The following is a 27,602-nucleotide window of genomic DNA, read 5'->3' on the forward strand; positions in this document are numbered from 1 at the left end:
GGCTTATATCAAAATAAATTTTGCTTATGTGGGATACAGTGATCAAAAGTTTTATTTTCCTCTGCTGGATACTACTTGACCTCATATCTTTTACAAAACTGTTCATGCTTTCTCTACTCAAATGAATACTAGCTTTTGTCCTAAGTCAGGTAACTATGTATGTGACTCTATGCCTATATTCCATTATACTACATTGGTCTATTTATATACACTTGTACCATTAGTAGTCTGTCTTAATTAGTACAGCACTATAGTAAGTCTTGGTATCTGGTAATATAATTCTTCCTGTTTCGTTTTTCAACATCTCATCATTGTTGAATCAAGCTTTTAGAAGAAAATTACCTCATGACCAATAGCTTTGAGATAATTGAAAATTCTTAAATTTAGGATAAACACAAACACACACGCACACATGCACACACACACACATCTATGTACATGCACAAAATGGATAAAATTTTGAAAATATTGAGAATGTCAAGTATGGGTAAGAATATGAAACTGGTCAAAGTATGAAGGTACAAATTGCTATAACTCTTATAGAAAAAATATTTGACAGGGAAAAAAGTCAATCTATGTATCATATCACCCAGTGATTCCATTCTTGGGTATATATAAAAACAGTTAATAAAATATGAATCAAATGTTCATAGAAGTTTTATTAATAACAATTTTAAACTAAAAATAAGCCACGTGTTCATTCATAATAGAGTAAATAGGGGCCTCCCTGGTGGCCAAAGGGGTTAAGCACTGCACTATGAAGAAATCTGCAGCCTCTGCAGCACAAGTTCAATCCCTGGCCAGCCAGGGAGCTACCCACATGGCAAGGCAGACCTCTCCTGTCTTGCCCGCTGCTTCTCTCAGCAGTGTACTTCAGTCAGTCTGCCTGTTTTGTTCCCCACTCTGTCTCTGGTGAATCCTCTCACCCCCCGCATCTCTGGCCTGTACCCCAGTTCTTGTATGCATAAATAAATAAATCTTTTTTTAAGTACTTTTTTTTTAAATAATAAATTTTATTTTTATATTCCCCCATACAATTGCAAACGCCCCATTCTGACCCCAATCCCTCCCCTCCCACCCCCCACCCCCCAAAAAGTGTCTCTGGTTCATAGTTTTTTGTTGATTTTGATTTTCACTTTCTTATATTCATTTTCCTGGTCCCTTATTTAAGTTTTCTAGATTCCTGCTATGAGTGAGACCATCCGGTGTTTTTCTTTTTCTTTTTGGCTTATTTCGCTGAGCATGATCCCTTCCAGCGCCATCCATGTTGCTGCAAATTGCATGTGTTTATCTTTTTTGAATGCTCAGTAATATTCCATGGTATATATGTACCACATCTTCTTGATCCAGTCATCTATTTTTGGGCATTTGGGTTGTTTCCAAAGCTTAGCTATTGTAAACAGTGCTGCTATAAACATAGGGGTGCAGGTGCTCTTTGGAATTGATGTTTCTGTGTCCTTTGGGTAAATACTTAGGAGTGGAATTGCTGGATCATATGGAAGCTCTATGTTTAGTAGGTCCAGAAATCTCCACACAGCTCTCCATAGTGGTTGGACCAGTTTGCACTCCCACCAACAGTGCAGAAGAGTTCCTTTTTCTCCACACCCTCGCCAACATTTGTTGTTGCTAGTTTTTTTAATATGTGCCATTCTCACTGGTGTGAGATGGTATCTCATGGTAGTTTTGATTTGCATTTCCCTGATTACAAGTGATGTTGAACATTTTCTCATATGTCTGTTGGCCATTTGCATTTCCTCTTCAGAGAAGTTTCTTTTTAGCTCTTCTGCCCATTTTTTGACTGGATTCTTTTCTTTGTTGTTGCTGAGTCTCATCAGCTCTTTGCAGATTTTTGTGATCAGTCCTTTATCATTAGTGTTGGGTGCAAAAATGTTCTCCCAGTTGGTGGGGTTTCTCTTTGTTTTTGTTATTGTCTCTTTTGCTGTGCAGAAGCTCTTTAATTTGATGTAGTCCCAGCTGTTTATCTTTGCCTTCACTATCACTGCTTTGGGTGATGTGTCTGTAAAGATGTCTTTGATGTGCAAATCCCGTAGTGTTTCGCCTATATTTCCTTCTATGTATTTTATGGTTTCAGGTCTTATGTCTAGTTCTTTAATCCATTTTGAGTTGATTTTTGTGTATGGTGTGAGGTAGTGGTCAAGCTTCATTCTTTTGCATGTAGCGACCCAGTTTTCCCAGCACCATTTATTGAACAAACTTTCTTTGCTCCAATGCATATTCTTTGCTCCTTTGTCAAAGATTAGTTGACCATAAATCTGTGGGTTTATTTCTGGATTTTCTATTCGATTCCATTGATCTGTATGTCTGTTCTTGTTCCAATACCGTGCAGTTTTGATGATTATGGCTTTGTAGTAGAGTTTGAAGTCTGGGAGTGTGATGCCTCCATTTCCTTCTTTTTTTTTCAGTAGAGCTTTGGCTATTCGGTGTTTTTGGTGATTCCATATGAATTTCATCAATAATTGTTCTATTTCTTTGAAGAATGCCATTGAGATTTTGATTGGAATAGCATTGAATCTATATATTGCTTTTGGTAGGATGGCCATTTTAATAATGTTTATTCTTCCAATCCATGAGCAGGGGATGTCTTTCCATTTCTTTGTGTCTTCTTCTATTTCTTTTAACAGTGTTTTATAGTTTTCTTTGTATAGGTCCTTTACCTCTTTTGTTAGATTTATTCCCAAATATTTGATTTTTTTGTTTCAATAATAAAAGGGATGGTTTTTTTGATTTCTTCTTCTTCAGATTTATTGTTTGTGTATAGGAAGGCTACTGACTTTTGCGTGTTGATTTTGTATCCTGCCACTTTACTGAATTGATTGATGAGTTGAATTAGTTTTTCTGTGGAGATTTTGGGGTTCTCTATGTATATTATCATATCATCTGCAAATAGTGATAGTTTGACTTCTTCTTTTCCTATTTGGATTCCTTGGATGTCTTTCTCTTGTCTTATTGCTCTGGCTAGGACTTCCAGTATTATATTGAAAAGCAGTGGTAATAGTGGACAAATAAATAAATCTTTAAAAAAATAATAGAGTAAGTAAAGTATACTGTCTCCTTATGCTAGAATACTACACAACTAGTAAGAAAAATAAACTTTTCCATGTGCAACATGGATGAATTCTATAGACATAACATTAAGTAAAAAAGGTAGATGCAAAATAAATATTTACTTATATTAGTTCTGGTAAGAACTAATTGTGGTTATAGAAATCAGAATAGCTTTTACACTGGAGGTTACTAACTGAAAGGGGGACCAGGGATCTTCTTGGGTGCTAGAACTGTATCTTTACATTGTTTTTGATAGCGGTTATAAAGATATCCATATGCATACAAATTTATCAATCCGTATCCTTAAGATTCATGTACTTTACTAAATGTAAGCCATACTCAGTAAAATTTTTTTAAATTAACAAATTCACTGAGGAAAAGAATATAAAAAAAGATTGAATATATATTCCTTGTACAGTCTATTCTTACGAATCTTTGACCAAGACAAGGAAGAAACTGTTCTCTAAGTACGTGCTGTCTGAGAAGGTTGTGGTCTAACAGTTTAATATAAGAGAACATGCCAGAGGGCAGTATTCAGTTGTCCTAAGTCTTCTCCCTCATTCTTGATCTTTTTTCTTAATAAATGTTAACTTTCAAATATTCATGTTCTGTTTATGTATTAATGGGAAATATAAACTGGAGCAGTAATGTAAGGAATATAAATTTAACTAGTGTCAAGTTTATAGTATTATTATATGAAAATATTTTAAGAGCATTGACTTAAGGTTACCTGTTGTGTATAAAATAATTATGATAATCGGAGACTGATGCCAATGTCAATGAGGTGACTCTTACTGCTTCTGTAATGTTTCTATTCAGAAGACCTCCCTTTACCCAAGGATATATACATTCAAGTATATATATCTGCAAGAATATATGCAAGCAAGTGTAATTCCCTGGTTAAAATGGCCTACTTGGTTCTAGATTTATTGCAAATATCTAGAATTCTTCAGGCAATGAAGAATCATTTAGACCATTCTGGAGGCTTGCCCCTGTTTCACACCCTGGGACTAATCCTGTCTTCATTCTTCAGTACACAAGCCTCAGCCTGGTATAAGAGTGTCTTTACATGGGCCCACTTACTTTTCCAACTTCTATTCAAACCCTGAGTTATGCTCTTTAATTCTAATCTCTATGTCTGCACCTTTGTCACTTCTGCTGGATTCACTGTTTACAAAAATCTCCGCCTACTGTCTGTCATTTTCCACTCCTTCAACATCACCCACTGATTCTAACTATGAGGAGTATGAAGGTTCAGAAATCTATACTTTCATAATATACTTTTATAATATTTCAACAGGGATACTTTGATAATTACCTAAATTTAATCCTCATTTAATCCACATTCTGAAATGGTTAATATACTGCTGTTGTCCAATTATCAATCTTTACTTTCAGGTTTTGACATAATTGTATGGATATTTGGACCTTGAGCAAAGGTTATTCTGTTTTCTTGACAGCCTCAATCCTTTGAAGTTTTAGGTTGTGTATATACATTACACCTAGCTATTCGCAGTATTCTATCAAATACTTTATATGTATCTTATGATTTTTCCCCATTTATGATAGAAGATATTTTATTTATAAGTAAAATTCCAAGTTGTATTTATATATTTCAATAACATGAGAGATAGTATACATTTTCCAAAGTCTTCTATCAGAATTAATTACCATCTATTTGCAAAATATGATATGCTTTCACTTTGGGTTATGAAGTCCAGTAAGCAGGAGGGGAATTCTGAAAAGAATAAGACAAGAGTTGGTTGTGTCATGCAGTCCTAGGAACTTGAGTGCCATCTGTATCTTTAACATTGCATTTTATTCTATATAAAGGAACTTGAGGCTCAGAGAACTTGAGGATTTATCAGTATTGTAGGTAATAGTAGAAACTAGGAAAAAACATTAATATTTTATCTCTAGGACTAGTATGAATCTTATATCATACCATATTGAGTTAAAATAGAATGTTATATGTATATCTGAAATACCCATTTATGAAATAGACAATTATTTCAGCTTTATAAAAATAAATTCATCTATTGAGTATTTTTATATACCTACTGGGTATCAGGTACACTTATAAGTAAAATTAGATTTATATAATTATTAATGAAAAAAGTTCAAATATTTGAATCACTTTTTAATTCTGAATATCAATAACTATGTTAATTCATTTTAAAAGTCCTAAAATTGGATATTTATAGTAAAATATTAATAATAAAATTACTTATAGAGAAAAAGAGCTTAAAATCAAACTTTGCCAAAAATCTAAAGAAAATTACCAGAATAATGTCCATAATGAATATAAAATAACAATACAAATACTAGAGAAAATAAGAGATAATATTTTATATAAATTATGTTTTCACATGCAAATTTAAGTACTGAATTTGTATATAAAATTGAAAATGTAATTTAAATTTTGTCAGTTTGTCAATGCCAACTGGTTAGTGTATCAGCTAAGTTGGATATACCTATATTTTAAAATTTATTTTTAATAGTTTTTATGGTATACCTGAAGTACTTAGTGTATATCCATGGAAACATTTCAACAATCAAGACAAGTATCACCCCAAAAAGTTTTCCCTCAGAAAATGCAACACAGAATTTACAGACAGCCTCATAATGGGGACGTGCTTGAATAATAACACTTGGTTTATTATTACACATATATGCATATATATGCCTACCTAACATAAATTTTTATATTTGCATATTTTACATGTATGCATGTGTGTGTACGTATGTGTATATTTATATATAGTGGAGGTATAAATGTCAATGTGTATGAATACATAAGTCTATTACATTTCAGAAGCTCCTTTTTTATTTTATATTTTCTTCAATTAATTCATGGATTTTTTTAAGGATTACTGGGTTTTTTGAAGACATGGTAAGAGAATGAGATGCATATTTTATCATCTATGTTATCATCTATATTTATCATTCATATTTATCATCTATATTTATCTATATTTATCTATATGTTATCATCTATATTTTATCATACTATATTACGGTAAATGTTAGGACTCGAGGATATGTGACATTTAGAGGGAGAGAGAAGAAGGGAAAGAAAGATGAAAAAAGTGGTAAAAGACATTTTTTGGCATGTTTTCTCTAAAAGTAGTGATATACGGAATTCCTCTCACATTAAACTTGCTTGGCAGTGGGTGGGGGAAGCTTGAGAAAAATGACAAACCACATCTTGTATATTATTCTACACAGAGTGGTTAACCTGATCTGAGAAAGTTTCAGTTTTGTAAAATGAGAATCATACAGCTTTGTCTGCTTCCCGTTCAGCAAGATGGATTCAGAAATAAACTTGGCAGGTGACGAAAAGAAGGTGCCAACCAAACTTAATAACCTTTACTTATAATGCTCTAGAATTAGTAAACATATCAAATAGAAATAAAGGGTGGCTTTATTAGATCTAATTTGGCTTGCTGATAATGACAGCCATTCTCAGCAGAGTAACCAGATAATTACAGAATATCTCTAAATCATATTTGCAGATTAGTACCAGGATCACACTTGTGCTCTGAAAGGTACAGTTAATTTAAATCTAATCTATTGTATCTTGTATTAATTTCCAATTATTACCTAAATAAATTATTATAAACTTAGTGTCTTAAAACAATACAAATATATTATCTTAAAATTCTGGAGATTCGACATTCAGGTGGATCTCAATGGGTTAAAATCGAGATGTCAATAAGGAGACTCCAGTGGAGAACCTGTTTATTTGTCCTATTTCCAGAAGTTGTCCATATTCTTTGGCTCATGGTACCTTTCTCATCATCCACAAAAATGCCATCCGCTTTCACATGTAAGTACCCTTGCCATTACATTGAGCTCACCAGGATAATCTCTCTATTTTAAAGTCTACTGGTTAGCAATTTGAATTTCATCTGCTACTTTAATTTTCCTTTGCCACAAAAGGTAACATATTCAAAAATTGCACGGATTAAGATATTAAATCTATTATTCTTCTAATTACAATTCGCTCTTCCTCTCTTGGTTCCAAAGATAATTGTATTAAAACTTGTTTTTTTTCCTTACAGATCTTCTGCAGAAAATGTATAGACTGTAAAACTGGTCCAAAAAAAGAAGAAAAAAAAAAAGCTTATTATAAAACTTTCCACAAGTTGAAAATAATCTAAATTTATGTTGTTGTTTTTTTTCAGGGATGACAATGAAATACATCTTATCTTTGACTGTGATGGCTGGGTTCCTGCCTCTTTTGATTTTAAGTGTATGTAATGATTGCATGCTTCATAATGTCTTTGCAGATAAGAATAAGTCCTAAACCTATAATAGAACTGACTTTGCAATAGAACTAATTTTTTTGACAAGTACTATTCTTATTCCCATATTACAGAGAAATTAACTAAAGCACAGGGACATTAGATCACATGGCTAAGGTAAGATAAGAGGCAGTGGCAGAGCCAGAAGTAAACCCAAATGGTTTGGTTCCTTTTTCATTATAGCCCCACCGGATAATTCAAAAAAGCTGAGAGTGTAGGATGACAACTGCTTTCTTACAATCTATCCATACATTTTCCGTGGCTAAATGGGAAAAGTACTGTTGTTGTTTTTCTTTTATTTTTTTTAACCAGAAAATGTATTTCATCAATATGTCAATAGAGTTATCTGATTTGTGAGCACAGTAAGATTTTAATATATCAAAATTAAATGTAAAATGAAAAGTACAAGGCAAAAAAGGGAAATGAGAGAAACTGTTAGCAATAGAATCAGTAAGAGATCTGAATTTGACTACTTCTTAAAAACAAAAAAATTCAATACTCACAAAACAATCAATGGTACAAGGAGTAAGTACCTAACAGTTTATGATGACCCAATTATATCTAACTCTATATAACCTCAATGATAAAAGAAAATATTATATTATTTAATTTAATTAATATTATATTATTTTAATTATTATATTATTTTAATATATTATTTTAATTTAAAATATTTTCATGATGACCTAATAGCTTTGGTGTAGAAAATGAGTAATTCTTACATTTTCACATGCTAATAGAAGTCAAAAGTAGTAGACAATATTGTAAATGAAAGAAATCCATGTGCATCAAGACCACAGAGGGACTGATTTGGTGTTTGGATCTTATCACTCACACCCTGTGCCTAAGAGAAACAGGTTGAGTTCTAGCCCATAACCTAATAATCTTCCAGTAAGCTGCAAGATGTTATTTTAAAGTTGTCTCCTTCCCTCTGATTCCTACCCCATAGTGGAATCTACACATTTCACAATAACAAAAGCTAAGTTGAAGTACAGTCACTATTCTAGAGTAAAAGGAGAAAGACCAACTGAGAAATTTACATTTGCCTTTAGGATCTAGTTAGTAGTAACCTGGTCTAGGCCACTTAACCCAAGTTCTGGGAGGTAAACTAACTCAATTGCCATGTGAAAGAATGAATCAGTTACCAGTTAACAGTCCAAATCAAAAAGAAGATAGTAGAATCCCTACCAATCAAGGGAACAAAGGCCTGATATCCACAAACTGACCAAGAGTAAAAAGGGAAAATATGAAAGGGCTGAAGATATTGATAAAAATATCATATATGCATTCTACAGACAGGTAATTATGGGAAAATTTGCACATAATTTTATAGTTTTCTCTGGAAACTAAGAGTTAAAAATTTTAAGTGGTCTCCAGTGAGTCTTCTCACCCTCCCGTGCATCTGGCCTATACCCCGGTTCTTGTATGAAAATAAATAAATCTTAAAAAAAAATATTTAAGTGAAAATATGACTTGTATATTATTACACTGCCATTCAGAAATCCTTAAAACTATCATTAGAGAAATGGAAATTAATAAACTAATATATCATACATTATAAAAGGCTATATAGATCATTGTTTATTCAAATAAACTATAAATTCTTATTTGCATAGGTTTGAAAATATATTATACATGACAAATTCTACTTGAAAGGAGTAAAACTAATAATTTTCTGGTAACAGGCAACACCAGCTGGAGTTCAATATCATACTCTACTCACTGAACTGGAAGCTGTCCAAAATGAAATTGTTGCTATGCATAACACCCTTAGGAGAAATGTAGTTCCACCAGCCAGTAACATGCTGAAGATGGTAAGATTAATGAAACAGCAACAACAATAATAACAACAATAGCCATGGTGTTTTCTGAGATTTTGTTATATTCTATTCATATTCAATATACTAAAAGTTTGGTACTCACAAACCAACCAATGAAATAACAGAAGAATCAGACTCAGAGGAGGTAACTTCATCAAAGCACAGTGTTAGCAAGTGACAAAGCAATAGTTCCAGCTCCCTTCTTAATGTGCCCAGATCAGTGCCTCTCAAATGTGTATATACTTAACAATCATCTGAAGAATGTGGTAGAGCACAGAATCTTGGGCCCCACTCTCTGATCCTGATTTGGCATGGGTGAGATGAAGTGGCCCCAACATCCCGGGATAGCAAACTTTGTTTAACATTACATAGTTGTCTTCAATGGACAGTAGTCAAGGGAATAGATAATCTGAGAATTGAGGTATTCAGATTCTCAGCCAGTTAGTGTAATCAAACCCTCCAAAACTGTTTCCCTTTGAATATAGGATAATGAGTCACTGAATACGTCTAATGGTTTAGAAAATTCATAAACCTGAGGGGTAGTTCCATAAAAGTTACATAGACTGCAGCATATATACATACATATGCATGTGTGTTTGTGTGTGTGTATGTATGTGTATAGAGAGAGAGATCTTCTTTGAGACCAGGAAAAATACTGAAAATCTAAGTTAGTTGTCATCAAATTATTCTAAGAATAGCTGAAAGATTTATGTTAAAGTCTTTGGTAAAAACAAACACCATCACCTTTGTTGACAATGTTTTACATGCAGATATTAGGACAAGCTTCTAAGTGGATGTGTAGAATGTGAGGGTGAAAGAGTTAGGGAGAAATTTTGGGAAAAGTCTACAGCTAGTGATATAGGCTTTTTGCTTTTCACCTTCTTCGGAGATAGATCTGTCAAAACCCTTCATATAATAGTGCTGCAGGAGGTCTTGTTGCCCCAGCCAGATAGGAAACTGACAAGCAGCTAAGAGAAAGGGCCTCACACCGTGGGGCTGAAGATCTGACATCCCTTTGCTTTTTGTTCATGGACATAGAGAAAAATTTATCAGAAAGTATATTAGGCAATAAATTATATGTATCAGCATACTGTAAGTAAACAGCACGAAAAATTGTTTGTTTAGAAATTAGTTGTTGGGCTGTTTGGCTCACTTGACAATGGGAGACAAGTTATTGAACATGCCTGACAAGCATTACAATACAATAATCATAGTAGGTCCTTCTATTTTGTTTTCTCTTGAAGTTTCTTGGGAAAGTTTTTAATATGAAGCTATTTGAGTTAAGGAATTTCTAGGTAGAAAAAGTTCTGATAGCTGAACTGCAGCTGGTCTCCGGCTGAAGGTCATGTGAATAGAATAGTCCTTTGATGCTTAGGCTTTAGCTGATAGGGATGCACTGGCGGTTATTCACTGTTTTTAATAATTGTCTAAATGAAAAAATAAGTAGCTTTAATGTTAGGTTTGGTTTATTATCTGTTAACCTTGAGAGCTGCTGTCTAGCTGAGACCTGTAGGGGCCAGTAGTCTATGGGAAACATAATACACTAATTGTTTATGCTTTACACTTGATAATGTATTTTCTTATTATTATTACTAATAATGAATAAATAAAGACCTGCTGAGTCTCTCGGCAGAAGATACTAGCACCTCACCAAGTGTCAGTGTCTCCTCATTCTACCTCATTCCCCTTCCCCTCAGCCCCAAAGTTTCAGCCCTTTCGTTTTCGCCTAGGCCGTCTCATCCTTTCAGGAACCCCTGGCAAGACGTTTTGCCGGAGGCTGGTCCCCGGCATAATAGACTTAGCACACATTAAGAGATTAAGGCTAATCTAGATTCCCATTTTCTTTTTGGCACTGTTGCTTGTGTTATACTGAAAAATTATGAAATGTCTCTGTGCCTCAGTTTCTTCAATTATAAGTGATGATAGTATTTCCCTCGTAGAGTTGTTAGGAGTAGAAATGAAAGACTATAAATGCAGAGTTCGAAACAAATCCTGACATGTAACATTAGTTATATTCCCTTTTCTGATTAATAATTTTAATGGAGGGGCCTCCCTGGTGGTGCACGCGGTTGAGCGCAGCACTGTGAAGCTGTCCACAGCCTCTGAAGTGCCCGGTTCAATCCCAGCCGGCTGTGGAGATAACCCACATGGCACAGCAGACCTCTCCTTTCTTGCCCTCTGGTCCCCTCAGCAGTGTATTTCAGTCAGTCTGCCTGTTCTGTTCCCTACTCTGTCTCTGGTGAATCCTCTCACCCTTCCATGCATCTGGCCTGTAGCCCAGTTCTTGTATAAAAAAATAAATAAAATTAAATAATAATAATAATAATTTTAATGGAGGTGTGTGTTCCTGTACTTGCTTCCCATCACAGTTAGCATCTATTTGTTGAGCATGCAACATTTTATAAATAAATCTTAACAAAAAAAAGAAACTGAGATGCAAAGGCATTAAATAATGTGTCTGACATAAAACTACTAACAAAGGATGGAAGGATTTGTACTCAGGTTACTCTACTGGAAACATTTACTTAAACTCTAACACTTCTGAGAGAGAGCTACATCTGAACATTATAATCAAAATTTTATTGTGTAAATTCAAGGTCTAATACAATAAATTGAAAGCGTGTACTTCCTCTTCCAATGACAATATTTGAGTATTATTATTTAAAATTGATAGCTTATATAACTGATGATATTTTGAACTTTGTATTTTTAAAAACAATTAGATTGTTATCATGGAATTGTTAGTATGATCACCTGTTTGTATTTTATGTGTCTATTGTAGAATTGGAGTGAAAAAGCTGCACAAAATGCCAGAATTTGGTCAAATAATTGTGAATTAAGAAAGAGCAATGCACTTAAGAGGCGAATTACAAGTAGGTATAAACCTATATGATCATTTTTTATGTTATGCTCAAAAGTCTTCAGGATAAGTTAAGTCATATTGTCTCTATTTTCATTTGACCCATAAATGCCCCATAAAAGGCAATGCATTGTGGCCCAGTACACCCTTCATTACTATGAATTTTTAATTTGTGTATTCAAATATTCAAATTCCAGATTCTGACCATTAGAGGAAAAGAATCAAAGCTCTCAATATTAGAGAATAATTGAGCAGTACAATGATAACTGGATGGATAGGTAGATTGCTAGAAGGTTTTCATTTTATATAGTTACTACAACTACCCACAATATCATTATAGGGATTTCTTTAGCTATGAAACACTAACACAGTTGAGAAATGAATTATATTTACTGAGCTTCCAATAGGAACAATTTAAGTGCATATGAACATTTTATGGTATTTAAATTAGGTTGATCACTGTTAGGTTCCAGAAAAGCCATTAGTACTTTCCATACAAGTAGATGTTAATAATATTTATGAGATACTTTTGTATTATAAAGTATGTTTAAAATACTAATGAAACTTCCATATTTACAGATTTGGGGGCATTTTTACCCACTACTACTGAGTGATGAATTAGCAAAGTGATTTTTCCCTGTACTAGAAAGGCAGATAACTCCTGAGTACTGTTTAACCAAGAGACCATATCATAAGTGGATCACTAAGTAACAAATACTTATTCCAAGACCCTTGCATGATGAACTCCTCTGTGCAACTATTTTCAAGTAACAATTTCTGTTGCAAGCTCATAGGCTATTCTGGTTGGTTTCACTCCTCTCCACTAGCTTGGAATTGGCACCAACTGAAAAGCTTGTTGATATATCAAAACTTGCACATCATCTCCTATTGGTAGCTACCACCAAACCTGAACATCCCAAGTTCATTCATCAGTGAGAAAGATTACCAGCAGATTACCTACTCTCATAAGACACTGACCATTGAAACATTTATACAATAGGAATGAAGAAGAATTCTTGTAAAATATTATCAGCTTTTATTAGAGTTTGAACTAACTCTTTTTCCTCCTTTCAGATACATTTTGTGGAGAAAATATTTATTTGACATCTCATCTTTACTCCTGGTCAAATGTAATTGGAATCTGGTACAATGAGTCTAAATATTTCAATTATGGTGACTGGTCATCAGTTGGTGGTGACGAAACTATTGACCATTACACTCAGGTAAACTGCACCCTGGCCTATACACACACACACATATATATATACACATATATATACACACACACTGATAATATATATTATACTAATATTATTAATATACTATTAATATTATTAATATGCTATATTAATATAATATACTAATTATATATATATTAGTAGTATGATTATAAGCATGTATGAGAAATAGGTGATTAAGAACCATGGAAAAATCATTCTACAATTTTTTTTTTTCGTGGGACCCTCACCGGCGGCCAGGGAACGAACCAGCGCTGCAGAGGCTGCGAGCAGCCTTGCAAGCCAGTGCTCAACTGCTGCGCCACCAGGGGAGGCCCAACTCTTTTTTTTAAAGATTTATTTATTTATTTATATAAGCACTGGTACAGTCAGAAGCGTGGGAGGGTGAGAGAATTCATCAGAGCCAGAGCGGGGAGCAGAGCACACAGACTGACGAAATACACTGCTGAGGGGAGCAGCGGGCGGCAGGAGAGGTCTGTGCGCCATGCGGGACCCTCCTCCGGTGGCCGGGGAGCAGCCGGGGATCAAACCGGCGCCGCGGAGGCTTTGGGCAGCTTCGCAACCCAGCGCTCAACCGCTGCGCCACCGGGGAGGCCCTAAATAAATAAATCTTTAAAAAAATAAAAAAGAATAATGATGCTGTGAGGGCTGGTGAAAAAAATTTGTTCATCCTCTGTTTTCAATTACTTGGCATAAAACCAGAGTGGAATTTCTGGATCAAGTGGTAATTCTATATTTAATTATTTGCAGAATTGGTATATTGTTTTCTACTACACTGTGCCATTTTATTTTCCCAGAAGCAATGCACAAAATTTCCACCTTCTTTAAGTACGTTCTCATCCACACCATTCTGTTTGGCTTGGACTGCCAAAACAAAATACCAGAGGCTGGGCACATTAAACAACAGAATTTTATCTTCTGTCTAGTGTTATCTAGACAAATGGTAATCATTCTGTTTCTAAGACTGACAGTCCATGCTAAAAGCACCTTAAAAACCAGTGTGTTTATTCTCAAACATGGACAATAATATTCATATGTTAATCACCTAGCAAAATATAAAATAATAAAATGACCTGTTTGTCTTTACAGATTGTTTGGGCCACTTCGTACCTCATTGGCTGTGGCATAGCATCATGCCATGAAAGAAAATCCACTCGATACTTCTATGTTTGCCATTATTGTCATGAGTATGTGTTACATCACTGATGTCACCTGAATTTTAGAAATGTTTCTCCCACATAGTCTTTTGTTTTAAACATTACAAAAGAAAATTTAAATATTTCATCTCAGTTAAGAAGAACTTTAGGGATATAACGTCATTTACCCAATAATTAAAACAGTTTACATACACATCTTTTCCTTTAGATCGGATTTTTTATAAATTATATATAGCTCATTAATAGAAAGTTCAAATTCAGTAAAATTGCCAGTTGCTAAGTCCTGTTAACTCTTGAAGTGGGTATGAGTGAAAGGAAACAAACCAGAACTTTACTTCAATGATTCAAGAGTATTTCTAGAATTCAAGGCAGAAATGAAGTTGAGTATCAAGAATGAACACAGAAGGGGCCTCCCTGGTGGGGCAATGGGTTAAGCACCGCACTATGAAGCAATCCGCAGCCTCTGCAGCATGATTTTGATTCCCGGCCAGCCAGGGAGCAGCCCACAAGGCACAGTAAACCTCTCCTGACTCGCGTGGTGCTCCCCTCAGCAGTGTATTTCAGTCAGACTGCCTGTTCTGTTCCCTGTTCTGTCTCTGGTGAATCCTCTCACCCCCCACACCTCTGGCATGTACCACAGTTCTTATATGCATAAATAAATAAATCTTTAAAAAAAAAAAAAGAATGAACACAGAAAAAGTCAAATATTCTTGTATTCAGCTTTTTAGTTGAGAAAAGTTGGTATATGACTTCTCTTTATAAATTAGATATACGTATGATCAAAAGGGTGAATAAGAATTCCTAGAAGAGAAGAAATCTGTTTTGTCAATGATGGGCAGGTGTACTATTTTATCCCATTAATTGCTTATAGAGTAAGAATCAGCTTCAGACAAGGGGAACTGCAAGGGACCACAAGACCAACTTGTGTGGCTTCAGTTATGATTATCAGAATTAAGGATTGCTCTGAGCTGGATAAAGCCCCCCAAAATGCTGACTACAAATGCTAGTTTAAATATTACCCGGCTAAAGAAAGTTGATGACCAGTCTGCATATTACTAGTTCAGCTACATGTATTTACTTGTATATTACATGAGATTTTGTTCCTTAATATGAGCTCCATGCATGGTGTTTAACCAGTGGCTCCTATGTGGGTAACACAATAATGATGTTTGCTATGACTCAATAAAAATTATTAATCTGATAATATACTATCATATTTACACATTAAATAAAGCCTCTACTATCACTATAGACTTAATAGATATGTTCATGTAGTAGCTTTTTGTGTGTTATTTTCTGCTTTTATCATATCTTGGTTTCAGTAATTAATATTTGTCATGATTTTATTTCAGAAATTAGCTCTAAAGATAGTAAGTGCTCATGGAATGTATAGCATATCAATTTTACTAAATATTTGCATGGACTAGTAGATTGTAGTGAATTTCTGACTGTACTAAAGAAAAAAGTAGATCACATGGAACTGTCATACGAGAATTTTCTCAGTCACATGATGAGACCAAGTGCTTAGCAAAAAGCATTCCTGAATTAGTTGATATTTTTAATGAAAATTAAGCAATTGGGGACTCCCCTGGTGGCACAGTGGTTGAGCGCTGGGCTGCGAAGCTGCCCACAGCCTCTGCAGTGCCAGTTTGATCCCTGGCTGCCAGTGAGGGTCCCACATGGAGTGACAGACCTCTCCTGCCACCCGCTGCTCCACTCAGCAGTGTATTTCTTCAGTCTGCCTGTTCTGTTCCCTGCTCTGGCTCTGGTTAATTCTTTCACTCTCCCATGCTTGACTGTACCCAGTGTTTGTATAAATAAATAAATAAATCTTTTAAAAAAAGAAAAGAAAATTAAGCAATTGAGTTATCAAAGAAAAATAGCAAAGAAATTTTTTTCAACCAGAACATTTACTTTATTTTTAAATAATATTAAATATCAGCTTAATCTACATTGTTTTCTTAGTCATTTGCAGGTAAGACTTTCCCTCTCTCCCAACTCTCACACTTTAGGTTTAGGCACACTGACCCTTTTCAGTTTTTATACACTCCATGTATATAAAAAGACACTAACATCTATCAAGTTCTCATGACTTAGTACAAGATGGAAACAGGACATTTTTCAATTTGATTCATTTCTTTCTTCACGTTGTTAAGAAACATGCCTTTTTACATGGCTCTTTGCTGAGTCTTTATTGTTATAAATAAATACAAATGTCCTATTGCAATTGGCTCTAAAGCCTTCCTATTAGAACTTGACAGTCCAAAGGTCCCACTTCTATTAGGACTTTAAAACACAAAAAAGTACAACTTGCCTGAAAGTGTTCTTAAGACCCCAGAGTTGTCTGTTGTATACTCGATAAGATACTACCACTGTAAGTCTAAGAATATTAAATTGCCTAGAGATTATCATGGTTTTATATGTATTTTAAAACTTGTTTTTAAATTTGATTTTTAAAATTTGTTTTCAAATTTGAATGTAAATAATAAGTAAAATTATATATGCACCTTCAAAACAAATTTAATGAGATCATCTATTTTTCCTCATTTCTTTTTTAAGGGGCAATGATCCTGACAAAATGAACGTACCTTACAATAATGGACCCCCATGTGGAGACTGTCCTAAAGACTGTGAAGATAAACTTTGTAGTAAGTTTTACATCTCAATTTGCTTAATGTTGACTGGTGATTTAGAAGTCTTGTGTCCTTTAAATCAAACTTTTAACATTATTGTACTTTATTTATAACATTATTCTACAAGTTTTTATTCAATCATCCTACAAGAAATCTCCCTACGTTATTTCTGATTAATCCTCCCCCATTTCCAGAGTAAACAAAAAGACCATTGATTAAATATATTGGAATGAAAATTAGAATTTTTAAATCTAAAAACTCAAGCTCCTACCCTAAAGCTTACAGTTCCTAAAAAGAGAACCTAGATAAAATGTTAATGTAAATATAAGTTCTTATATAAGAACTTATATAAGAAGTTATATAAGTTATATAAACTTCTCTGTGAGAAGTTTCTGGAATTCCTATTAGACACATTGCCCTCCAATTAGAAACACTGTCCAGTTTACTAGTTAACTCCCTTACCTGCCTGATCACTTAGGTTAACATGAACTGTTTTACTAAGTGATCCTTATTCTTCCACATTTCCTGACACAGTAGAAGATATTAGTTGATGAACACACTGTCCCTTACAACATGTCTTTTTATTTCCTAAGTAAGTCTTACCTAAAATGTAATATTAACCAAATGCGTTCCAATTATATATTTATTCCTGTGTACCAGAAACCAATACAATGTTGTAAACATTTCCCTAATTTAAAAAAAAAGTGTATCACATTCATATTCCTCCAAAATACTGCATAACAGAAGACACATATTTATGTGTATGTGTGCATGTTCATTGTGTAGAACCAAGTGAGAAAAATGTGTGAACCATTATTTGAGATGTCTTGGTAAGGAGACTGAGACTTTATTTGCTACTATAAATGTGGATTTTTACCTAATTTTTACATTGCCTTTGTATTAATTTTCTTCATTCAAAAAAATAAAGCTAGAAGACTCATACTTCCTGATTTCAAAACTTACCACGAAACTACAGTAATCAAAATAGTATGACACTGAGGGAAAAACTGACAGATGGACTGTGGTGGATGATTGTGTTGGTATGTGTAGTAAGGTAACATGTATTTGAAGAGGTGTGAGCCTGTACCTCTGATCACACATAGTGTTGCATACCAATGGGATCTCAATTAAAAAAAACTTATTTTTTAAAAAACTTTCTGTAAGAAAACATACAAATAATATTATTTAATAAGACAGATAAGTACCTATGGAATAGAAAACTCAGAAATAAACCTTCACATATATGTTGTATGTAACTATTAATAATTCAAGCAATGACTTATTAAATTATAAATCATTAAATACGTTAACTATAATAAATAAATGAGTTATATTTTATATTACATCATTTTCATATTATTACCTATATATGACATAATACATATTACATAATATAAATTATTATATTACTAAATTATTACATTTTATTATATTATTATAGTATAATTTAGTTTTTTATTACATGTAGTTTATGAAACTGATGATTTCAAAATAATGTTATAGTTCGTAATGATGAATCTCCAATATGCTTAGATATATTCCTATCAAAAAAGAGACTCAAGATTCAAGAAACCTGCTTAATATCATACCTGATTTAATCTTCTGTAATAATTTAGCTCATTACTTGCTTTCCATTCACAATTAGTTAGCCGTTGTTAATAAAATTTATGTTTTTAAGGTGATGATCTCTCTTCTCAGTGACTGACTTCTGAGGCAGTATTATATGACCATACTTTTTTCTTTCAGCTAATCCCTGCCCCTACTATGATGAACAAAGGAACTGTAAAGCAAAAAAACGACTTCAGGGATGCAAGAACCCATCAGTTCAACAACTCTGCAAAGCTACCTGTCAGTGTGACACAGGGATAAAATAAACTTTGCTGTTTATAATTTTCCATTGGATTTAATTATTTACCTTGTTTTGCTTCAGATGGTCTGTTAAATTTTATTTTATTTATGCTTGGGATCCTAACAGTTACTAATCATATAGCATCAGATATCTACATCAATATCACACACTGTTGTCCAGATACATGCTGAAGCAACATTGTTTTAAAATATGCCCCCCACTACCACCATCTTTTATATCCCCGCCTCCTTTTCTTTTAGTCTCAAAGCTCTCACCTCAATTATTAACATCCACTAGTTTTTGTAGTTATTTTACTTTGTCAGATGGTCAACTATTTAAGTGTCCAGTATTTGTCATTATGACATACTGTACTACACAGATTTCCCTTGAGTTCCCTCTATACTGCTGCAAATGGCTACATTTTATCTTTTCTTATAACTGAATAGTATTCCACAGCATACCGTGATTTTTTTTTTTTACATTTTTAAAGGACAGGTTTACTGGGAAAAGGAGAAGGAGGAAGGAAGGAAGGAAGGAAGGAAGGAAGGAAGGAAGGAAGGAAGGAAGGAAGGAAGGAAGGAAGGAAGGAAGGAAGGAAGGAAGGAAGGAAGGAAGGAAGGAAGGAAGGAAGGAAGGAAGGAAGGAAGGAAGGAAGGAAGGAAGGAAGGAAGGAAGGAAGGAAGGGGCACCTGCGTAGTCACAGGTGAGCAGGAGAGCTGCCTTCGTGGTTTTGCAAAAGGAAAAGGTTTGTGAAAAGAAACACCTGCATAGTCACAGGCAGGCAAGAGAGCTGCATTTTCACACATTTTGATCCAATCATCTATTGACCATCTAGGGCTGCCTCCATATCCTTGCTATTACAAATAGCACTGCAATTAATACTATATAGCATACATTATTTTGCATAGTGTAGAGCATATATAATTTTTTATTGCTGGGGATAGTTTAACTACCTTTAACTATCTGTTTAACTTTCCCTGCTTTGTCACATCTCCAGTCACCCTGATGTTTCTCTATCCTGCACAACTAACGTGCACTAGTAATTCTTCCCTTTTTCACTTTATTTTATAATCAATCATTAAAACAAAACAAAGAGTACAGTCTCATTACTTGCAAGGTAAACATAACTTAATTGAAAGTGATTTGAAAGTCTCATTGCTTCATTGGCATACCTATTATACACGTGTCCTTATTTAACAAAATACATATTCAGTCCCAATTACAAACAAGGTGTAATTCACATGTAGAGGTATTGTCTTCCTCATCTCAAATGAATATGTCAATATTTGTGAATATGAACATCAAAAGGAAACTGGGGCAGTGTATGGAAACACAGTTTTCAGTTTCAAGTTAATTTTTCATAAAGACGCTTTCTTTCTGAAAGACTATATAAAAGAAATTCCCTCAATGGCCATCATTGTCAGATTAGGTCTAAGAAAGGGGCAAGAGAAACCAATTTCACCTTGAGGATGAAATATGCTAAAATGTCCCCAAGAAAATATGACACAAATTATAGTGAAATATTTTGAATGCCCTGGGAACACAGCTTTGTAAACATTGTTTGTAAATGCCATAGGGTATTTATTCATAGAATGAAATCTCATGGTATGGTCCAAGATCACTGTCAGGAGGAGTTTATGATTTTACTCGGGAGCCTGAATGCACTGATGTACTCTTCCACAAAAAGAGTTGGAGAGAGAGAGAGAGAGAAAGAGAGAGTGTGTACATATATTAATGGACATCCGGAAGACCTGTGAAGCAAAGGTAGTACTGAGCATCACTGAGAACAAAAACCTGACTAGTTTGTCAGATTCATAGGGAAAGAATATGGGCACAAAAATAGATCTACATTTCAGGGAAAATTAAAGGAAGAAGTTAAACTGAATGACTTGAACTTGATGCCATGAGTGGAGATAACACACCTTTGATTCTCAATTATGAGAGCTCTACAACCAAAACTAGGGTTTCTGTAGAATTATAAAAGATATGAATAATAGAATTGTCCAAGAGGTGCAGTCTGATAACTGGCCCACATTAGAGATCAAGGTGACTTTCAGAATGAGCTCAGCATGTAAGCTCTGTCACAGTTTTGTTTTCTCTGGCATGGAGGATTCCTCCATGTTCACTATTAAAGGTAAGAGATCCCAGGGAAGTTCTGGAATCAAACACCCTGAACCACTGAATGATAGGAGAATGTTGTATCTCCCCTAATTCCCTTAGATCTTTTTATGGGAAGGAGTCAAATGAAACAGCACAGAAATTTCACTAATGTGAAGCCAATGGCTTCATGTACAAACGGAATGAAGAATTACTCAAAGCTGTGTGTTCTTTAGGGGGACTCCCAGGTGGCCTAGGGGTTAAGGCTCAGCATTACCACCATGACAACCTGAGTTCTATCCCCAGCCAAGGAGCTAAATCACATGGCACAGCAGACCTTCCTGTCTCACCCGCTGCTCCTCTTAGCAGTAATTTCATTAAATACACCTGTTCTGCTCTCCATTCTGTCTCTTGTGAATACTCTCACCCCCACACAAGCCTCTGGCGTATACCCCAGTTCTTCTACACAAAAATAAATAAAATATTTTTTAAAAAACCTTGTATGTTCTTTAAGCAAAGACTGATTATCTCTGAGAGTCATGAAAATGATTTCATTGTGGTAAATCTCAACTGCTTTTAGGTTTCTGGCCTAAAATTAGGGATCATAAAAATCATAACTCAATAGTTACTTGCTTGAGGTATTTACAATTTTGCAGAATACATAGCAAACGTGCTATTGATGTGCCACTCAAACTCTTCAACAGTCTTCTGAGGTAGGATTCATTATATAATTTTATATATGAGAACACTGAGGTTACAAAAATACCCATAACTTCCTCATAGTCACACAGCAAGGACCACATAGAGAGCGCCTGCAGTAAGGAGAGCTTCCAAATCTCAAATGGAATAAAATAGCTTACCACTAGATGGAGCTGTCTGTCACAAGTTAATAAAAGTTATAAAAGATTCTTTTATAGAATCTATTTTATAGAAAATAGACAGGAAATATAGATTTTTTAATTCCTTTCTTATTCACTCCAATCATTTTATAAATAGGATTGTGTTCAGTTTAAACAATATATTGAGATATTTACTCCAAATTACAAAGAAGACATTGTGTTGTGATAATGTGAGTTACAATAAACACACATACTGTATTTTGTATATTACAATATTGCTCTTTTTCCCTTCCTGGAACAGAGCTCCTATAGCTCCTGGAATTTCCAGAGATTTTTTTATGTTAATGAGGCAACCTTAGGACAACGCCAAAGGATGGAGTGGGGGACCCAACCATTTACTTAGAGGATTGGAACTTTCAGTCCCACCCCATGACCTGAGGACACCCCATCCCCACTATCTCTGCTGCCTCACACTGGACTTGGGTGCTGAACCCTTACCTGCCAAATGTATTTGCACACCTTTCATTTGGAATGCTATAGCCCAGGTCTGAGATGGTGAGAGGAGCTGGACGTTGAATCTGTCAATCACAACTATAGAATGAAGGCTCAATAAAAACCCAGTAGTATTGGATTCAAAGAGCTTCTGGGTTAGTGAGCACACAGAGACTTGGGGAGAGTGGCACTCGCAGAGAGGTCATGGTATCTTTGCAGCCAGTCCCCATACCTGTATATTGCTTCCATTTGGCTCTTCTTAGTTATAGTCTTTTATAATAAGCCTTTCACTAGTAAGTAAAAGTCCTCTGAGTCCTGTGAGTTGCTCTAGCAAATTAATCAAACCCAAAGAGGAGGTCCTCACAACTTACAATCTCTATAAGTGCAGGTAACAAACTGGGTTTACGACTAATTCTGAACAGGTGGCGGCTGGCAGTCCTGTAGGACTGAGCCCTCTTACCCTGTGAAACGTGAAACTTCTCCAGGCAGAGAGTGTCAGGATAAAGTTGGATTGCAGGATCCTCAGTGGTGTCAAGACCTGCAGGGGTATGAAGAACCCACTCCCAGGGCCCCACTTTGGAACTGGGTGTACAATCTTTAGCTGCCAAACCACTCATATGTAAACTATTCACATGGAATGTTTCCACACTGTATAAAGATTGCAGATATACTAAGAAAATGCCTGCAATGCCTGCAATTTATAGAAGCAGCGACCACAAATTTAAAGAACAAGAGGACTGAAAACACAGCTGCCAGGAAGAGGTTTTAAATAAAGGAAAAAATGTTCAGAGTTAGGGCAAGAAAAAACGAGAACCATTTGTTAAAGCCAGAAGCAAACACAAATACTCACTTGCAATGCTTAATCATGGATATATCACCCAAAAAAGGTGCCATATTGATATCAATCAGAGATAATATCTTAAAGGAACTCTTTAAAGAGATAGAACTGCAAATCTCACAGTGAATATTGCAGGTAGTTTGCTTAATAAGCAGACTCTGAGGTGGAGATTTATAAGCAGGTTGTTTACTGGGGAAAAAGCTTCAGATTTATACCTTCAAATAGGGTAGGAAGAGAAGATCCGGCACATGGAGAAGTCGAATTATGATTTAGTAATAACAGAGTTTTAATAGCCACCACAGGAAACTATTAAATGACATATATGGTCTGTCATTGACAGTTTCCACATCTAACAATTCTTGGATGTGGACTGCCCTGGGAACAGATTGCTGGGGTAAATAAGGGCAATTCTTTTAAAGATTTATTTATTTATTCATACAAGAGCTGAGGTTCAGGCCAGAGGTGTGGAGGGTGAGAGGATTCACCAGAGACAGAGTGGGGAACAGCATAGTCAGGCTGATCGAAGTACACTGCTAAGGGGAGCAGCAGGCAAGACAGGAGAGGTCTGCTGCGCCATGTGGGTAGCTCCCTGGCTGGCCAGGGATCTAATTCGTGCTGCAGAGGCTGTGGATTGCTTCATAATTTAGATCTTAACCCCTTGCGCCACCAGGGAGACCCAATAAGGGCAATTTTTAAAGTGAGTTCTTTGCGGACAAGAGTCCATTCTTCAGTGAAGAATGTCCCCTGGGTAGTGCGCTACAGCATGCTTCAACAGAGTTCCCTTTGAGTTAGTCAGGTAAACTTCAGAACTAAGCATTTTATTACCAGTAATACCAGGCAAGATTTCTTTAGTACTGAGTTATTAGTTTCCCCATAGCCAAGGAGAACCTATGTCTGCACGAAGTCTTCTGTCATCTCTACGTTGTCAGTTACACATAACCTTGACAGAAATATGTCTTTTTACATGAAGAGTAAGAAGTGCAAAATCATACTTTTACTCCATGTCAGGGTATTGAGTTTCCAAATTCATCGCATGACTTGGAATACAAGAAGGGTAATTCCAGGACAAGAACACAAGATGGCAGCATGCACATGATAGTTAAACTTTGCTGTCCAGGAAAGTAATTTAAGTCCTTTAGACTATTCTAAAATTATTCTAAAGAGTAACAACATGATTTACATAAAATACAGTAGTAAAAAAAACCCTTCATACTTTTATTGGCAATATATGCAGTCTTTTAAGTGGATATACACTTAAAAGGATGAAAGATTTTTAGGGAGATTGTTTGTCCCACTACTACAGACAAGGATAGTGTGGTTCAAATGGTGATTATCATAAAAGCGGATTGTTCTGAGTGTGATATAATACCCCTAGAGTTAACTACAAATGCCAATTTAAATGTCTTCTGCTAATGAAATTTGATGACTGATCTGCATATCTCCCTCAACTACTTGTAATTAATTGTTCAATTCACAAGGCTTTCCTCCATAATAGGAGGTCCAAGCATGGTATTTAACCAGTGACTTCCCTCTGGGCAATACAATAAAAAAAACTGAAAAAGAATCAATGAAAATTATTTATTAGATAATATGTGGCTAAATTTACTCTTTAAATGAGGCCTCCCTCACCATTACAGATTCACTAGATAAAATATATTCACACAATAATTCTTTATGATTCATTTTATGGTTTTATTTGACCTTGTGATTTTATTGATATGGTATTTTGGGGTAAACATAACATTCAGGATGAGACCATGAGAGTGGGGAGCTACAGCGGATTTGAAGAGATTTAAAAAAGGGAGCACTCAGGACCTGAGACATTAGAAGTTAGATTTATCTGTGTGGGTGTTAAATAAAGTTTCTCAGCTTGACAACAGAAATTGGGAAGGGCAAGTGGAATTTGTTTCAGGCGACTCAATTTTTGTGAAAGAAAGGGGGAGGCAGGAAAGCCATTGTAAGAAAGTAAATGCTGGGTTAAGAGTTGGGAGAGTTAAATGTCATAAATTTCATAAGTGTGTTTTTTTCCTTTCCCAAAGGAGAAAGGAGAGTTATAATCTGAAAGTAGTAAGGAGATTCTTATGTGAGTCAAACCAGACCTGCCTGCAGTATGATAGGAAAATGAGTGTGCTTTGAAAAAAATTATGTCCACAGAAGAGAGTTTATAGCAGTTTCTTCTCGATTCCATGTCTATGTCTTCATCCCATTCCCTGAAACTGTAATATAAAATAAATGAAAATTACTGTTTCTATATTTGAGCAGGTATAATGCTGGAACTGACCTATTTAATCATTGTGCTGAAAATTCTTAGGTAGTTTGGGAAGAATTAGATGCCACTCAATTATTCTGTACACACACACACGTTTCACCTTATAGCAACTTACATTATTCTAAAACATGTAAGTATTTGGTTTTTTTTTTCTTAGTAACTGGCAAAATGAAGGGTTAATAAAAGAATAGGATGATTTCTGAGTTGTAGATGGTCTCAACTGTATTTTACAATCTCTTAACATGTGGATGCACACACTGGTATTCATTTCTTTTGACTAAGACAAAGATGTAGACTCAGAATTAATAGCAAACCTTAACAGGTTATGGAGACATTTCAAAGCTGTCTTTAGATTTTCAGGTTCCAAGTCAGTTGGTGCTGCCAGATAAGCAACTATTGACAATTCTATTAGGCATCTCATAAAAGGAGAGAGAAATAGTCTTTCTTCTCTAAACCAATTGTGTGAGCAGAGTAGGGGCTATAAAACAAAGTGTTAGGTTGGAAAGTTATGAGAGAACAAAAAGATGATAGATTGTGTACCTGTAAAGCTGAAAAGTATTTCAAAGGGATATGGAAGTTGAGATGTTCCACAAAAGGTACACTGGACACATACAGGAGAGAACTGATAGAAATCCACCTGTAAATTTAAGGAATAAGAATAAGACTAAAGTTACAGACACAAAAACCAGTCAGAGGTTTCCCGGCAAAGGCCAGGGGAGAATGTCTGTTTATAGGGTTAAGATCTGAGCAAACAGTCAATTGTTCAAGCCAGAATTCATAGCTTTATAGCTTTGGAGCAAAATCCATGAATACTCACATGTGAGCTTATTAACTAGGGATGTGGCACAAAAAAAAAGGAGTTTTATGCATATTAATCAGATGTCATATTCCAAAAGCTTCCTTAGAGTTCTGAAGCACAAACTATCTATAATAGAGTTGCAGGGGCATGAGCAGACTGTGAGAGGGAGATTCACATGCAGGATGTTTATTTGAGAACGCTCTCTAGATTTACATGCTCCTGTGGAGGCAGGAAGAGTGCAGGTTTGGATTATGATGATATGATGGGAGGAGGTGTTATGTCTCAACAGAGACCTTAGCTAATCCCACTGACGTTTGGGGTGTCCTTTTGAGTTGTACAAAGTGGGAGAGAAGTGGCCTTCCATTTACCATCCCCACATCTACCATCCCTATACATGGGCTGCCCTGGAGTGGGGACAAAGAGTGACTTTTAGAAGGTAGACAGTGGAGCTGCCCAGGTGAGGACTCCTAACTGTTGGGGGTAGAAAGAAGCTTGATCATGAATCCCAGAATCCACTTCTTGTAATCATCTTTGAGTTAGTAGTTACGTTCCAGATCTAATACCTTTGAAATGACTTCCTTACCAATGAGTGCAATGATATCCCCACCAGTAGGAAATCCTAGATCCTCAGGTAATGACTTCTTTAATATCTCTTCATCCATTTAGTTGAAATTGTGGCAAAATCATGGCTTCTTTTATGAGAATAAATCAAAACCCACCAACCATGTTCCTACTGTATGCCAAACTGAAGAGTTACATAATTCACCTCATGGCAGAGTAACATTATCAACATGAAAGGTAATTCTATGAAACAACCAAAAGATGGCAGCATAGATCTATGATCATTAAACTTCTTTTCATGCCATGGAAAATACTGAAAAATCTAAGCTACTTTGTAATCCCAAAATTAATCTAAAAAGTAGTTAAATTATTTACATTAAAGTGTTTAAAAAAATCAACCCCAATTTTTGTTGTCAAGGACTTGTGTACAGGCATACTACAGTCCTATAAGAGAATGTACACGTTGAGCAAATGAAGGACTGTGGGAAGATTCTTTGTTGGATACCTAAAGGTAAAGAGGCTCTCCCTTTAATCTTACTTGTAGAATAGCTATTATGGACATGTAGCTGATAATAATTTATCTGTGTCCCAGCTTCCTTTGTACATTAGTCTATTCATTACAAAAGGAATAACAAACATTACTAACTTAGCTTGGGAAACAAATCTGTTTGTTAAGCAATGGAACAAGAATATTTATTTCAACAATATGGAGGGATTTTTAGAATATAATGGCAGAAAGACAATGGAGTTTCAAGAATGAACACACACAAAATTCAA

General features: G+C 35.1%; 1 protein-coding gene across 1 annotated transcript; it reads left to right on the forward strand.

Annotated features, from left to right (window-relative positions):
• Positions 1-7,481: 7,481 nt before the first annotated feature.
• On the forward strand, positions 7,482-22,959 carry CRISP1 (cysteine rich secretory protein 1; the record flags this gene model as incomplete). Its single annotated transcript, XM_084258900.1, has 8 exons — positions 7,482-7,490; positions 9,059-9,187; positions 11,976-12,066; positions 13,128-13,276; positions 14,381-14,478; positions 17,008-17,096; positions 18,828-18,929; positions 22,781-22,959. The coding sequence occupies 8 exons, from the start codon at positions 7,482-7,484 to the stop codon at positions 22,957-22,959; spliced, it is 846 nt and encodes a 281-aa protein (XP_084115026.1).
• Positions 22,960-27,602: the final 4,643 nt, after the last annotated feature.

This window comes from Talpa europaea, assembly GCF_964194135.1.
Source record: "Talpa europaea genome assembly, chromosome: 2".
NCBI classification, from domain to species: Eukaryota; Metazoa; Chordata; class Mammalia; order Eulipotyphla; family Talpidae; genus Talpa; species Talpa europaea.